Genomic DNA, 15,098 nt, shown 5'->3' on the forward strand with positions numbered 1-15,098 from the left:
TACTTGCAAGTCCCCCACAGTCCATTTGATCAACTTGTGCATATTTTTCCAATAATGAAATATTAATAATGACTGGATGACCTTTCTTTTACACTATTGACTGAAATGCTAATGTTCATATACACAGTCTCTCCACAAGGCAGGGCAACGTGATCTGCTATCAATGCGGGATCAGTCTAAGCTGATGTCATGCCTTAATGGTATAATTTGGGAAAAATTTCCCAAATTACAAAATTACAAATTACAAATAATAATTGACATGCAGTGAACGATGGGGCTTTTGTGGCCACTGGAAGTCTGGGGCCCAAGAGCTGTTGCCTGCTTTGATCATTTGGTTAACCAGCCTCGATAATGACCACTTTCTTAAGACATTGTTTATGAAAAACTCCAGTAAACCAATACGGATCAGCTACTCCCTTATAATATACTATTTTTGTCCCTGCAACGTACTGAGCGGTTCCTCCCTAAGAATGGATCATGATTTCATTATTACCTTACCATCATGTGGTATTTCAAAGCTGTGACACATGGGAGTATAATGAACTTTCATTGCTGTAATAGTATTTAGGTGACTTTTGGGATGCGCGCTCTTCACCACCTGGCGTATAGTCTCCCCCCTCGTGATGTCACAACATGTCACTTCCTGCCGTTAGACAGCCAGTTCAGGCCAGTTCACTACTGCTGTAGTACTCAGTCTGTCCCTCTGAGCTGTCAACACACAGCAGCCGAACACTCTGCCTGTCTGCCGCGACTACATTTTTCTATCAACACTGGTCCATTTGTCTCTTCAACGACGTTTTCCTTCAGATAACAGCTACTCCCGTCTCACCATGACTCGGAGGTGATCTTCAGCGTGTCCAGGTGGTTCTGGGTGAGTGTGTGTTTCATGCCTCGCTGTCACCATCACCCATGTGTCAGTCGCTATACCTAGCTGGGGATAAAGCTAACGGTAGCTAGCCGATGCGTGTCCGAGAAAACCGGTCGGGCTTGTTTCTTTTTCAATCGCTGGTTCGCTCCAAGAGTTTCTGAATCCGAAAGCGAGCTCAGCATCGGAAGACACATGCTGGTTGTTGTGGAGGTAGTCACTAAGTAGCGGGCTAACAATGGAGCTTGGGCTAACGTTAGCCTGCTAGCCGATTTCCAGAAGCACTTCCTGAGGCTTGGAGGCATGATTCGTTGTCAGAAATTAGGTGTTTATCGCGAGGGACTATCATGACGGATGTTGGTAACATTAGCTAATGAAAAGATAAACAATTGCGCTAATTGTGTTACAATGTAGACCTATAACACTGGCGTCGACGTGTCGTTGGTCCTTAATTGGCTTTAGTCTAAATTATTAGTAAGTAATTACAACTATAGTAGTAGTTGTTCATATATTTTACGTCATTGCATCACAATAGAGAATATATCTATATATCTCTATATATCTATATCTATATTTATAGATATATATCATATATATATCTATAACATCTCCTTTCAGTCAACCAGCTTTGTCTCATTCCTAGTAAACACTGGTCGGGTCTTCTTTACTAGTCAGACATATCATTTGAATTACCTTATACAAAACTATGCATATATCCTTGCTTTAATATGTTACTGTATTAAATCAATGTCGATGTTTTTAGAAGTTTTGACAGTTAATTTAATTAATTTATCCCAGGACGTACTTTTAACATTAAAGATAAGTCAGTATTGTGTTCATCAGCCATCAGGTCACTCCAAAATGTATTTAAAACTGCCTTGAAGTGGCTGTTTTGGCATTACTTATGGTCTCACACGGTCAGTGTGGGTATCATTTAGGGATTATTTATTTCTTTATTTGTGTTTGCTGTGCCGTACATGGACCACAAACTGTTAAAGTAAACAAAGGATCAGAAAGGGATTGGGCGTCAACACCGATCAATTTAATAATGTCCTGATCGAGTTCAGGTTTATTTGTGTCACGCAATTACCAATCGTCCAGTGAAGCTCAGGACAAATGTATTCACTTTATTCATCGTTCACCTTTATGGTACATTAACGGAGGCAGAGGGGATAATTAGTTTATGTGCTTCTATTGAGGATGTGACCTTTGAGATGAGAGGATAGCAAGCGGTCAGAGTAGACATGCCCAACTGGTGAGTCACCAAATCCTCACATTTCACAATGTGTTTAAAAGCACTGAGCAGCGCTAATTATTGCGGCGCTACAATTTAATTTGAGTGGCTCCGTCTAAATTAAGTCAGAGAATAGAAGTAGAATTAAGTTTACTAAGAGATCAGCCAAGCTGGACCAGGTAATTTAATCAAACTGTCTATGTTTCATGCTTTGGCTTAGTTTTAGAACTAGTTTAGAACGTTTGACCACTCGGGTAAGATACAGGATCAGCTTGTAAAAGAAAACTTATGTATCATTTTTTGAGGGGAATACTTTATTTTCTGATTTCTTTTGTAAACAAATTACTGAACACAAAACACAGAAAGAAACCCCAATTCCTTATCTTTCCTTATGAACCCAATTAAAAATCAAAGAACAGTGTATAGGATAAAACACAAAGAGTGGTATATTCTTTAAAAAGATGCTTTTCTGGCTCAATGATCACATTCCTATGGTGGTGTCAGTGATGCACCTTTTGTATTTTAGATAAGGCTGCCATATTTATGCAAGTATCATTGAGGGCCAGGCCATAATATCTCAGTCCATGTTACACATCTGGATTCCAGCAATCAAGTAATTTAACTTGCCCTTTTCACCTTTGAACTTTCTTCTTCTCTGTGGGAGAGCTTGAGGTCTGAAACTGAAAAGCGGTTTAGTCTTCAATGAATATTCCACTGGTCTTTGAGCCAATGCCTCAAAACCTTTCACAGGTGAGCTTTAAGACAACACCATGTGATGGAAGGCCTGCCAGTGTTGATTGAGAGTGGAGATGAGAAATATCCCGACATGGTAAAAGTCCTGTCGGCAGCCCAGCGCTGTTTGGTGTGGAAGCCCCACAGCGGTGTGACAGAGAAGCAGATCTTTCTTGTGCCGGTTTAGCGGTTTGCTTCCAACAAGAACAGGACAAACCAGCGGCCTGCGAAGTGAGATGAAACGTGGAAACAACTGTGACATTTAACACAGTAACGCAAACCTGAGAATAGAATTGTGTAATTAGATGAATGTATCGGGCATTGCTGATTGAAAGTGCCTTTCTGATTTGAATCATAGTGTGAATCAGGAGGACTCTCCACTAACTCAGGTAGTTGTTTGTTTATTTTTTAATTGATTTGAACATTTTACTTGGGGCTTATAAGGCCTTGCATAGCCTGGCCCCAAAAAATTGAGCTTTTAATCCCTTACAAATCTGCTTGCCGTCCTCAGACAAGGACGTCTTGACTGAATCCCTAAAGATGTTGGATGTTGGCTGTCGGGTGCCGTTGGGACATGTACAGAGGACCATCATTTGTTGTTGTTGTTGTTGTTGTGGTGGTGTGTCCTGCACGGTTTGCTCTAGCTCGCACTCATCAGCAGCAGCTTCTCAGACGCTTTGTGACAGACAGCTCAGGACAGAGCTGCTGTTAGATACCTCCTTAAAATGCTACTCATGATGATGATGATGATCATGAAGCAGCTCAAGAGATGGGATGATATCGAAGCAGGAGTTTCTTCATTCCTTTCTCAGACCTGGTTAAACTGTTAAAAAGAAAAAAGAGATGACAACCCCACTAATCTATCTGGCATTACACCGGTGACACAGCCACACACTCGTTGCATCCTGAGACTCACAGTGGATCATTTTGCGGTCGCACAACTGTAAGAGCTGTGGACATATGAAACTCTAATGCATAGTGAGGATACTATTTGAAATACATTCAGTTATTATTTTTCATCTTTATGATTCAACTGATTTGAGTCTTTCATGTTGGTTTGCCCGAATAAAGAGCTGACGTTTTGCTCATGAATTTAGGAAACTAATTCAATAATCTGTTACATCCATATATAAATATTTTTTTCTCACCCAGGGTCATTATATGAGCTGCTCAAACAAGTAAAACATGTTTTAATCTCTTGCCCATTGTTACATGCAGTTTTTCATAGACTGTCCAAGAATGCCGCTGTTAATCCAAGAGCATGTGGTCTGACTTAAAATTCAGCACACTTTTGATCTGCAGGATCATTGTTTTTTTTCACAGGAGTGGAGCTCTTATACAGACTCTTTTCCCCCTCATTCACTCCCTGATCTCATCCACGTGAACTTTGAGCATTGATTATTGTAGCCTGGAACGTCAGCAGCGCTTCTCACTTGGTTGTGATCTAAAGTGTGCATACGTCATCTCAAAACACACAGAACATGTGTCGATGTCTCACTCTGAGGCGGATGCTGGACTAATTGTAAGAGGTGTGGATGTTTACTTCATACCTCAGTTTTACAAAGTGATTCATATTTTGTTAAGATTGAGCTGATTTTGAGAGTTCAACAAGCAAGAAACTGTTAATTGCGTATCTAACCTGCTACTAATAATAAAACTGGAAGTGGTTGTGCGCTTGTTGCGTTGCTACCTCCACTCCGTTTGCATTAATACTCTTGTTTTCTCCTTTGGCAAGTTGTTGGGAGGGAGTTGTTAGATTTATTATGTTATCAGTGGTGGTGGTCTCTGTTCAGACAGCAGAGGAAGTGCAGATAGTCGTAGATTTTTAGTAAGGCCGGTGGTCGCAGTGATAAACAGCTTGATTGGCCCGTGACGGGGAACAAAGCTCGGCTATAGCGCCCCATGCGAAGGAGGGGAAGTGATAAAGAAAGCACATTGAGTGCAGAGCATGATGGCAACAAAACACTTTTTCCTCCAAATGCTTCCATGAATTATAGACTTCTGTCATTAGGTCATTGGTCATTGTTCACTTTTTCCTTTCTGTTGAGGAACAGGACAGAAAGGGGAAAGGAGAACATGTCTCGTCGTAGCTATCCTGGAGTGGTTTATTTGTATACGTTTGCTGTGCTCATGTTCTCAGGTTCTTGGAAAAGCCTCACCCAAAAGTCAACCTTGTACTGATAATATTTAGCAAATAATGATATTGAGACACTTGGGCCTTGAAGCATGACTGTAAGCTTTGGTTGACATACGTTGATGCATGACTCTGAGCTTTTTAAAACTGAACTGACTAAAAACTTAATGTGACTTTTTGAATCATCAGTCAGTGACATAATGATAATTTATTAATCAGTCATTTTTCAAGCAGAATTTTTTGAATATATTCTGGATTCTGCTTTTCAAATGCAAGAATTCACTGCTTCTTTTTGTCTCATACATAATAAACTAAATATGTTTTGGACCTTGGACTGTTCGGGCAATTTAAAAACAAAACCTTGGGTTTCTAGTTTGGAGATAATTGGATGGGCGCTTTTCTGAATGTTTACCAATTTTATAGACCAAATTATTTATTGATTGAGTAAATAATCAGCAGATAGAAAATGAAAATGAAGCCCTGGTCCCACCATTGTTCAATCATTGGCAAAGGTCCATTTGCTAATGATAATGAATCTATTACTGATAGTACGTTGAATGCCGTTGATGACTTGGAGTCAGGGAGCTCACAGTACAGTCAAATAGATAAATAATTAATTGTGTCTAGAGATTATCACCTTATAATACACACAGCCTCTGTAAAAGCTGTGCTTATTCATAGAACAAGATCTGCTTTTATAGTTGTTCATGTTTCAACCTCTGGTGTGGTTTGATACACATTTAGTTTTCTGACATCTTCCAGTTTCTTTCCGGAAACACTCGGATGCTAATTTTTAATTTTTTATTCTTTTTTGTAGACACTCGTTAACCGTTAACAGACAAGATTAGTGCCTGGCATGCAGGGGTGCTGCGGTTGAAGTTGCCTAACTGCAACGATAACCCATGAACAGGTTGAATCCATCATTTATTGCCAGCTGCAGTGTATGCGCAAAACAGGCAACTGTCCCCGGTTCACCCGTGCGGGAGACTTAGCAGCCACGATGTTGCGTGCATTGTTGTGGACACGTGCAGCCACTTCCCCAGTAAGGTTCTTAGTTCAGCTTTGAGGTTGTCAGCTCTGTGTCTGCCTGGTGTACTCTGCCAGGGCTTCTGCCAGTGTATCACAAGCCTGGCATTACGTGTGTGTGTGTGTGTGTGTGTGTGTGTGTGTGTGTGTGTGTGTGTGTGTGTGTGTGTGTGTGTGTGTGTGTGTGTGTGTGTGTGTGTGTGTGTGTGTGTGTGTGTGTGTGTGTGTGTGTGTGTGTGTGTGTGTGGATCTAGCAGTAGTAGCTTGTTTTAGGGGTGACTGAAATATCTTCAATAAAAGGCCGTAAACAAATGCTTTCTATATGAAAACGTACTTCATTCTTAATGTCAGTTAACAGTTAAATGGTTAATTATTAACCTCACTAATGCTGATGATTGTCATGTTTAATCTTATAGTTTGAAAAAAAAGGGTCAACAGCTGCCCTGTGTTTTATTTTCCCAAGCCTGCATTGCTTATTAATACAATAGCAGACTAATCAAATGAGAGACAACAATGTGGCTTTAGGCAGGGCTGCAGAAATCTATAAATATCTCTGAACTCATGCTCACTCTTAGAGGCCCTATAAGGGTCCTCTGTATTCCAGTATTCGCCCTCATATTTATTATAGTATTGCGTTGGTATTGTGACAGGAGCACCAAGCCTCGTGAGTGGAGGCGAGTCGGGAGGAATCACCTGACCGTTCTTCCATATACTGCAGCCATTTGAGCATGAGGTCATGATTAGTTGCTCAAGGCATGCAATGCTTATTATGTTGTCACTGTGGGAAATAATTACTGGGAATGAAGCCTAAAATGGTCACGGTATGAGTGGGATAGGATTAGCAGCAACAGAAGTCTGCAGGAGCTGGTGGGAACAGGAAGAAGTCGATCTGAATTTGAGGTGATGGTAAAACCTTCACTTACCCTCCAATCTGGTCTAGTAGTCCATGATATTCTATACTAGAATCTGCATTAGTGTGGACATGGTCTCTGTTTAGTTTGTCAACGTTTTAACTGCAGAAAGTTGTTGACAACCAAATGAAACAAATGTCAGTTGTTCCTTACTTAAAAGGGCGTCCTATCCAGAAGTGCTTACGTGATTAGTATATGTTCTCCAACATTGTGCACCAGTGAACACCTTGGCATGTGCTTTCACTTTACCTGGTAACTCTTTTGCTGCAGCACAATACACATTAACCATTATTGTTGTTCCATTTGGATGATATGTTACTGTTTTGTGAAAGTCTCTCTTCCCAGTTTATCATCATAGTCAATTTAGTGGAAAAACATGACGTTTTGGAAAACTGTGTTCACAATGTGCGTTGTATTTTCTGATCTCCGCCTGGAGAATCGTGCGATCATTTGCGTGTGAGTGAGTGCTTGCGTCCAGCCGTCCGTCCGAGAGTGCGTGAGCGTGCTCCGCTGCGTCTGTCCACGGCTAATCTCGAATTCAGCAAACTGCATAATATTTTAGGTGCCTTGTTATGGCTGCATGCTCAAGGACCTCTCGTGGTTGCGTTGACTCCCACTTTCTCCATCTTTTTTTTTTAATGGGGGGGGGGGGGGGTTAGCCAAATACCGGTTGTGTTAATTCAATCGCACAATACAGCAGTGGTCGTTGCAGACGCACCTGGCGGAGATCTGTCCTCTACTAAGTCCACCTTTGTTTTTCTCCCAGGGTTCCAGGTTGGTGTGGTGAGAGAGCAAACTAACTGTGGGGAGGAGGACTGCCTGGGGCATTGTGTCCCTGGCTCTCAAGGTAGGAGCACACAAATCCCTTCCCCCTTTGGTTTTGCGACAGTTACCCATCCCTGCTCTTGCACAAGTTCCCTTAAAATGAAAGTTTAACTTAATTCCAGTCTGAGTTAACATGTAACATATTGGTGCCCAAGTCGTAATCAGGGTTAATATGTGTGGCTTCTGAGCCACCAAGTTTAAACTGTGGCCTCCTGTCTGTTTGGAGCCTGTCATTTTTGGACCCTGTGTGTTGTCTGTGGTTACAATCTGAACAAATGATTCCTTCATAACAGAATATGTAACGATCTTTCCATTTCATCCTTACGGTCAGCCAGAGGCAGTGCTTAACACCGGGCACAGCCTCTGGCGGCGGTCATCCAGGATTCATAGGATTCATAGTTAACATCCGTAACTTTCGTTGGGTACAGTAACCACATAAGCTAGATACTTTTTAAATCCTTTTTGGGCGCCATTGTCATTGGTGCGTTATCTGGGAGTCACCATGCCAGGAGAGCAGTTTTGTAAAAGACTGTTTGCATGATGAACTGGGGTTGGTATTTCCAGTCACAACAGAGTTCGGGGAGGGATTGTTCTTGTTGCACTGCACCCACTGCCCAGCGCCGGCCAGGGGGCAGCTATTGTAAAATACAAGGAAGGGCTTGGTCCTAAGCAAAATATCCCGCTGTATGCCAGAGAAAAAGTCCACCCGGGTGCAACTGCCAGATAAAAATCGGAGTGTGGGGGGCACTGATACAGGATCAGAGGGTGTTGCAGTAGCAAGGTGGCCCTATCGGCACCGTGGCCATGATGCACCATGCCAGGGCTCCTCAGAGATAGTGTTTTAACTCTCCCTGTTTCTGGCACTTCATGTGTTTTTTTATTTTTTTTTTCCTGTTTGTGTGTGTGTGTGCACTACCTTCACACCAAATACACAGTGACTGCACAGAGGAAGGCCATTGTTTTTCAATGGAGAATGCGGCTATGCTCTCCTAAACAGTGGCGCAAGGGAAACTTGTGCTCACTTGTTTGATTTTCTGTCCAGTTTAACAAAACTCAACTTTGACCCCACATACGTTTACCTGTAAAGGCATAGCATTCTTGCAGACAGGGGGCAGATTTTCATTAGTTGGAAGTTTGGATATCCAACAAAAAAAAGTCTAAAGAGAATAGGCAAGAGGATGTGATGTTTTTGTTTACATATTTCATTTGATTCGGATAAATCTTAGCAGCTGGCAGCGGCATGATGTTTAACACCTGAACGCTTTGCACATTATTCGTATCAACAGTACATTTATTTAGACTCTTTTAAATTTATACTGAATTTTACAGCAATGTTTACAAGATCAAAGTCACCATTTTGAACTAAATAATATCTCCCTGGAAGCAGGAAGAGAGGAGAAGTTTGAAAAGAACTATCGCTCATTCGTCCTCACCCGGCTGATGTGGACTCACTGCCTGACAGGTACTGCAGGTTGGGAGTGGAGCTGACTTTCCCAGAAAAAAATAACCGTTGATTTTATCACTTTTGTGCAAGTTTATGCTTGTTCAACAGTTGTTTTGATTCTCATTGGATTATACTTACAGGACTTGTATTACACTTAAAGTAACAAGCACAGTTGTCCTCTGCGGTCTCTCTGCGCTGTAGTCTGCTCAGCATGTGTATGTGATTGTGTGTGTGATTGTGTGTGTTTGGAGGGGTTGAGGCCTATCCTTCAGTCAAACGCAGCAGAGCAGAGAAAGACCAAGTGTGGAGACGGCATGTGCCATCATAAATGACACCAAAATCCTATTTTTCCACTCTGCTAATCTCCCTCACTTCTTCAAGTGACGATTAAAGCACCAGCCTTAAAATAACCCTGAAAACGTATCGAGAACTGGCTACAATTCAGAACCCGGGTCCCGGGGGCATCCCTAGTCAGAGCTCTGAGTCATTCCCAGTGGTGCACCCAAATGATGTCTCACATTTGCACATTCTAATTGTCACTGGGGGTACGCGAGCAAACTGCTTGCACCGTAGAGCCCTGGATGGGATGCCAGTGAAATCCACAGTGTACCCATTTGACGAATTGATAACCAACTAGCCTAATTCACCTCTCTCACCTCTCGTACTACTTCATCAGTTTGACTGCACATGAATTCAGCTTTACTGTTTCTGTAACTCAATACAATACACAAGCAACAAAATGGCAAGCTAGCCTGCTGGAGCTACTTTTAGCCACACAGACAGCCTGCAGCCCAACTGGTATTTCCAAAAGCCTGTTCATCTTTTGACCTAGATGCCCCTCTCTGTCAATATCAATGCAGAACTCGCATACACACTCGCACAAAGTGGTAGTGTGTCCTCCTTGGCAGCTGGCCGGTCCTCCTGAGACAACTGAGAGGAGGGAATAGGGTCGAGCTTGATATTGGGTAACACGCATAGATTACTCCGTTGGTCGGTGTGTGGGTGTGATGACACTCTTAAGAGATAGGTGATCTGAGGTAAAGCAGCTGTCTTGGAAGTGCTGTGCATTCTTGTAGTTTGTGTGTGTGTGTCATGTGCTCAAATGAGCTAGCTTTCCTGCACTTTGTACCTCAGATGATGATATCTTCTCAGCAGTAAATATATGTAACGGTGACTCCACTGTAAAGTATCAAATTAGAGGATGATTGTGATGATTATTCTCCGTTTCATTCGAAAAATGTGATGTGTAGGCCAGGATACGTCCGCAGCCAGGCGATATTTCATTTAAATTGGTATGGAGGCCAAATTTAGATTTTGAGCCTACCATGAAATCATTATTACAATCTTTCACATAGTTTGTCCGACTCTGACATCTGTTGCCTCTGCATTGCACCTCTCACCATCCTTATAGCCCGTCTACATGCCACTTACCTGCCCCATGATTCCCAGAGTACCCAAAGGAGCCAGTTTATTAATCACTTGTCCATCTATTATAAGTTCACCACTATGTTGGCCCAAACGCTACAAAATTGATCTTACTCATCTTTGCCTTCTTCAAATTCAAGTATGTAATTAAAGTATTAGGTCAATTCAGTTTCTTTAAAAACAAGTCTATTAATGTTGAAATGAGTTAATGATGCAATGATAAGAACCTGTTTATGATGTTTTAAATCCTGAAATAAGAACTTTACAGTATGCTCAGAGACAGATATTACATTTTAGATCATTTACGTGTGTTAGTCTGAGTCAGCGATGTGTTTGAGGTAGTTGCAAGGCTGGCTAATTGGATTTCAAGGGTCACCAGCAAAGTTACCCCTTTGCCCCACCAATGTACCATTAGATTTTCACACCAGATTAAATGTTAATTGCTGCACAGTTGTGGTGACTAATCCTTATCATGAACCTCAACTATGAAGTGATTTGTATTGCCTGCAGGGTTTTGCAACCACAGGAATGCAGAGTTAACTGCATAAAATACAGCTAGTGATGATCTGGGTTTTCCCCCAGGAGCATTATATAACAGAGAAAGCTATCAAAGATGTGATAAATATGTGGTGACAAACGCAGCATTTCCCACACAATTCTCTTTTTGCATCGTATCACTAGTAAGCATCCTGTCACCCTCCGGTGTATAGTCCCGGTTTTGATTTGCTGTTGAGCTGAAATGGTTTTCCACACTGTTCACGCTGACATTTTGCCTGTTTGTGTTTGCAGTGACTAAGGGAGGAGCTTGGCAAACTGTTCTGCAGCATGGAGAAGGAAGACCTGAAGGTCCTCAACAAAGGGGAAGAGGAGGAGATGGTACGGCTCTTTTTCATTTAACATCAGGGCCATTGTGGGAATTATTGCTTTCTGCCTTAAAAGACTGCATCCCCTTTTCTGCTCCCACCCCTTAGGAGCTGCAGGGCTACCGTCTGTGTCGTTGGCGGCTGGCCCTGGTGGGCTTCGGGGTGCTGTGTACGGGGGGCTTCCTCCTCCTGCTGCTCTACTGGATGCCAGAGTGGTGCGTCAAATCCACCTGCACCCGTACCACAGCCCGTGATGCCGAAGTGGTATTGCTGCGCTCCACAGTAGGTAGCAAGTAAAGCTGCAATAATTAATCGCTTCGTCAACAGACGGCAACTACATTCATGAATTGCTTCAGTCATTTTTAAAGCAAATATTTACTGGTCTCAGCTTCTCAAATCTGGGAATTTGCTGCCTTCATTTGTCATATATTACAGTATATTTAATATGTTAAGGTTTTAAACTATTGGTTGCAAAACAAGCTAATTGAAGACATCGCCGTTGGCTTTAATAAATAGACTAAACAATTAAAATAATTAGCAGATGAATCAAATATGACAATAAGTGTTATTTGCTGCTTATAGGAAGCTAAGCTGTGAGGTTTCAAATTTATAGTCAAACAATTTAGACTTTTAAGAATTGTGAAAGGTAGTTGGATGCTAATTTAGTGAACACAGGTGATGAACTAATCCAATTTACTACCCACTGTGGCTAAGGTAAAAAAGGTTAATCCGTTGCTCAATGTAGGAGCATACTGGATGGTGCACTTTTCAAACTAAACCTATTTTATGTTACTTTTTCTTGCAGGCCTGTTATCTTATAGTACAGTATCAGACACCTACCAAGCATAACACATTGTATACGTTCTTTTTATACTCAGTTTATGGTTTAGAACCCCCCGGATATAAACAAAATAATAATAAAATATAGTAACCCCATGAACTTTTAAAGCTGTGAGTGAATACAACTGATGTATTGTAGCAGCACAGTAAATACATTGACCCTGACTGAATCCTACAGAGAGTCACACCAGCAGGAATACACAGATAAGTGTGTGTGTGTGTGTGTGTGTGTGTGTGTGTGTGTGTGTGTGTGTGTGTGTGTGTGTGTGTGTGTACGTGTACGTGTACGTGTGTGTGTACGTGTACGTGTGTGTGTGTGTGTACGTGTACGTGTGTGTGTACGTGTACGTGTGTGTGTGTACGTGTACGTGTACGTGTGTGTGTGTACGTGTACGTGTGTGTGTACGTGTACGTGCGTGTGTGTACGTGTACGTGCGTGTGTGCGTACGTGTGTGTACGTGCGCATTCCTTTCTCTCTGTGTTGGTCTCATGCTTGTGTACATGTGCTTTCATGCTCTCATTACCATCTATGTATGAATCCATGTGTTTGATTCTGGGTCATTTTAAATACCCTCATTAGGGTTAAAGCATTAGCAGCAACCTTCAAGTGTAAACATGTTGCTGCTGCTCACTTCTGAAAGAGGCTTGTACAGAAATAGGAATTTGGTTGATGGTTAAGAGTTGGGATTAGGAAGGGTACATCAGAATCTCAAAATAACACCTGCCAAGCACCAAATGCAGTTCAATGTTTTATGGTGGATACTTAAAGGGACATATGATATACTGTGTATATTTATGAAGTAAATGGTGGCCGCATTTACAACAGCAAAACATGAGTTTAAAGCTCTCACTACTTGTGCAGTATAATCAAAGTCTCATTCATGCAGTCGTATGCTCAGTACTTGCCAAACACGTGCATCTTTCTTCGCTTTAACGGTGGAGGCATGCAAGAAAAGTTTTCCTCAAGAATTCAGGGTAACTCGGGGTGAATAATTGATATACAAATGGTAACGTCGTGAATGAAGTCTTCCTTTTTAAAGGTCCAGGACTACAACTTTGTGTACTTCTTTGTCTAGGATGAGTTCCGACGCTGGTTCCTAGCCAGGATACGAGTGATGCTGGCCCCGGGGAGCAACCCCTTCCACAGCCTGGAGACCCAGACCACCTCCCCCTCCCCTTCCTCTCCCCCCCGTCCCTTGTCCTCCCCCCATCTGGCCAACGGACATAACCCCCACCCCTCCGATGGCAGCCCTGCTCAGGAGCTCATCACAAGATTCGCCGACTACCAGCCCACACAGGTAGGCACTCTCCACAATATACTGTACACACACACACACTGAATGCACCAGTGACGGAAACCATAAACCTGTATCTGTGTTCTTCTGTCCAAAGTTGATTGAAGGGTTGGCAAGTTGTACTCGTGTGTAATTTATACTTATATGCATATTTATCTGTAGTGATACCGCAGATTGTAAAAGGTCTGTCACATAAAAACAGAATTCAGTCTTTCTCTTTCTGTTTGAAGCACAGAGATGCATGCACTCATTTGCCTCGCTGTCCATGTGGGTAATCTCCATCGTTCATTACATAATGCCTCATCTCAACCACCTCAACAATACAAATATAATTTAATGTCCTCCACTCATTCAATTATTCAAAGTGACTTGTATTGTATTGTGAAACTGCTTCTCTCATCAGTTTTCTGTTCTTTTTTTAAGTTGACTGTTTCTTGCCTTTTAAATATGTTCGTACAGTAACGCCGTGATGTCTCTTCCCTCTGCCCCCTCCCCTGTTGTATTCCTTCAGATTCGCTATTTTACCTTCCATAGCACAAAGTATTATTGGAACGACGGGGCGCAGAACTTTGACGTTTTAAAGTAAGAGTTCTTTTACTGTCTACAGAAGTTTGTCGGGCTATTATTTTTAAACCAGTTTGCAGAAACCTTCGCTGCAGAGAAGTTTTCACTTAAAGTGAGCTAAATAGTTTGAGGGCTTTATCTGGCAGTGTGTGCACAGCATTACACAGCAGTAAAGATAACTAAATATGCACAGTCAAATTTGTTATCTAACAAAGAGCTGTAAAGAAAAACAAGCTGTAAAACGACTGAATTACACAGAACTGTGCCTGCAGCACAAGTCTTAAGTGTTGACTTTGTCCCCCGCCTTGACCAATATTTCCCCAACAGTGGCCTGGATGATCTGCAGGTCAGCTGCTCCACCCTCCACTCGGAGCACAGTGCAGGCCTGACCAGGAGCCAGCAGGAGTACAGGTAACATCTCGCACAACTTTAGACAGCCAGATAGGAGGAGAGTACTCATTATTCTGTTGTTTGAGTTACTCTAGCTGCAGTTTGTATTCTCAGAAGTGGTCAGGGGAAGTCAGTGCAGAAATATTAAAATGATAATTTATACTGTACAGAGCATGGATCATTTAAATGAGAGGGAGAGGAAGCAATGAGAGAAATCATCTGATCATTTCCTTAAGAATGAAAAACCTGCATACCCTTAACCTTAAATGGTACATTGCTGTGTAACTTTGCTGCATACTATGTGTATGTTTTGCATGTGTATGTGTGTTTAGATATGAAGGTCTGGTTCAAACTTGGCTCACGAATGTCTCTTTCACCTCTTGTCAGGAGACTGTTCTTCGGAGTGAATGAAATTGCAGTGAAAGTGCCTTCTGTTTTCAAGCTGCTTATCAAAGAGGTAGGGCCCAGTTTGCATTAACACAGGCAGTCTTTTCTTTAACCCACAGTTTGAATTCCCCTTGAATGAAACGTGTGTTCTCATCTGTTACAA

General features: G+C 42.0%; 1 protein-coding gene across 2 annotated transcripts in view; it reads left to right on the plus strand.

Moving 5' to 3' along the window:
* Nucleotides 1-709: 709 nt before the first annotated feature.
* Nucleotides 710-15,098, plus strand: part of atp13a3 (ATPase 13A3) — a 31,623-nt gene continuing 17,234 nt past the window's right edge. The window contains exons 1-9 of one of the 2 annotated variants that reach the window (XM_079157578.1): nucleotides 710-871; nucleotides 7,669-7,749; nucleotides 9,115-9,189; nucleotides 11,386-11,472; nucleotides 11,568-11,741; nucleotides 13,376-13,597; nucleotides 14,106-14,176; nucleotides 14,486-14,569; nucleotides 14,936-15,005. In XM_079157578.1, the coding sequence (XP_079013704.1) occupies nucleotides 11,422-11,472; nucleotides 11,568-11,741; nucleotides 13,376-13,597; nucleotides 14,106-14,176; nucleotides 14,486-14,569; nucleotides 14,936-15,005 (672 nt within the window). In that variant the 5' untranslated portion in view covers nucleotides 710-871; nucleotides 7,669-7,749; nucleotides 9,115-9,189; nucleotides 11,386-11,421. The remainder of the gene's footprint in view (nucleotides 872-7,668; nucleotides 7,750-9,114; nucleotides 9,190-11,385; nucleotides 11,473-11,567; nucleotides 11,742-13,375; nucleotides 13,598-14,105; nucleotides 14,177-14,485; nucleotides 14,570-14,935; nucleotides 15,006-15,098) is intronic. The other variant, XM_079157577.1, reaches the window with a different exon arrangement.

Source organism: Pholis gunnellus (assembly GCF_910591455.1).
Source record: "Pholis gunnellus genome assembly, chromosome: 4".
Classification (NCBI taxonomy): domain Eukaryota; kingdom Metazoa; phylum Chordata; class Actinopteri; order Perciformes; family Pholidae; genus Pholis; species Pholis gunnellus.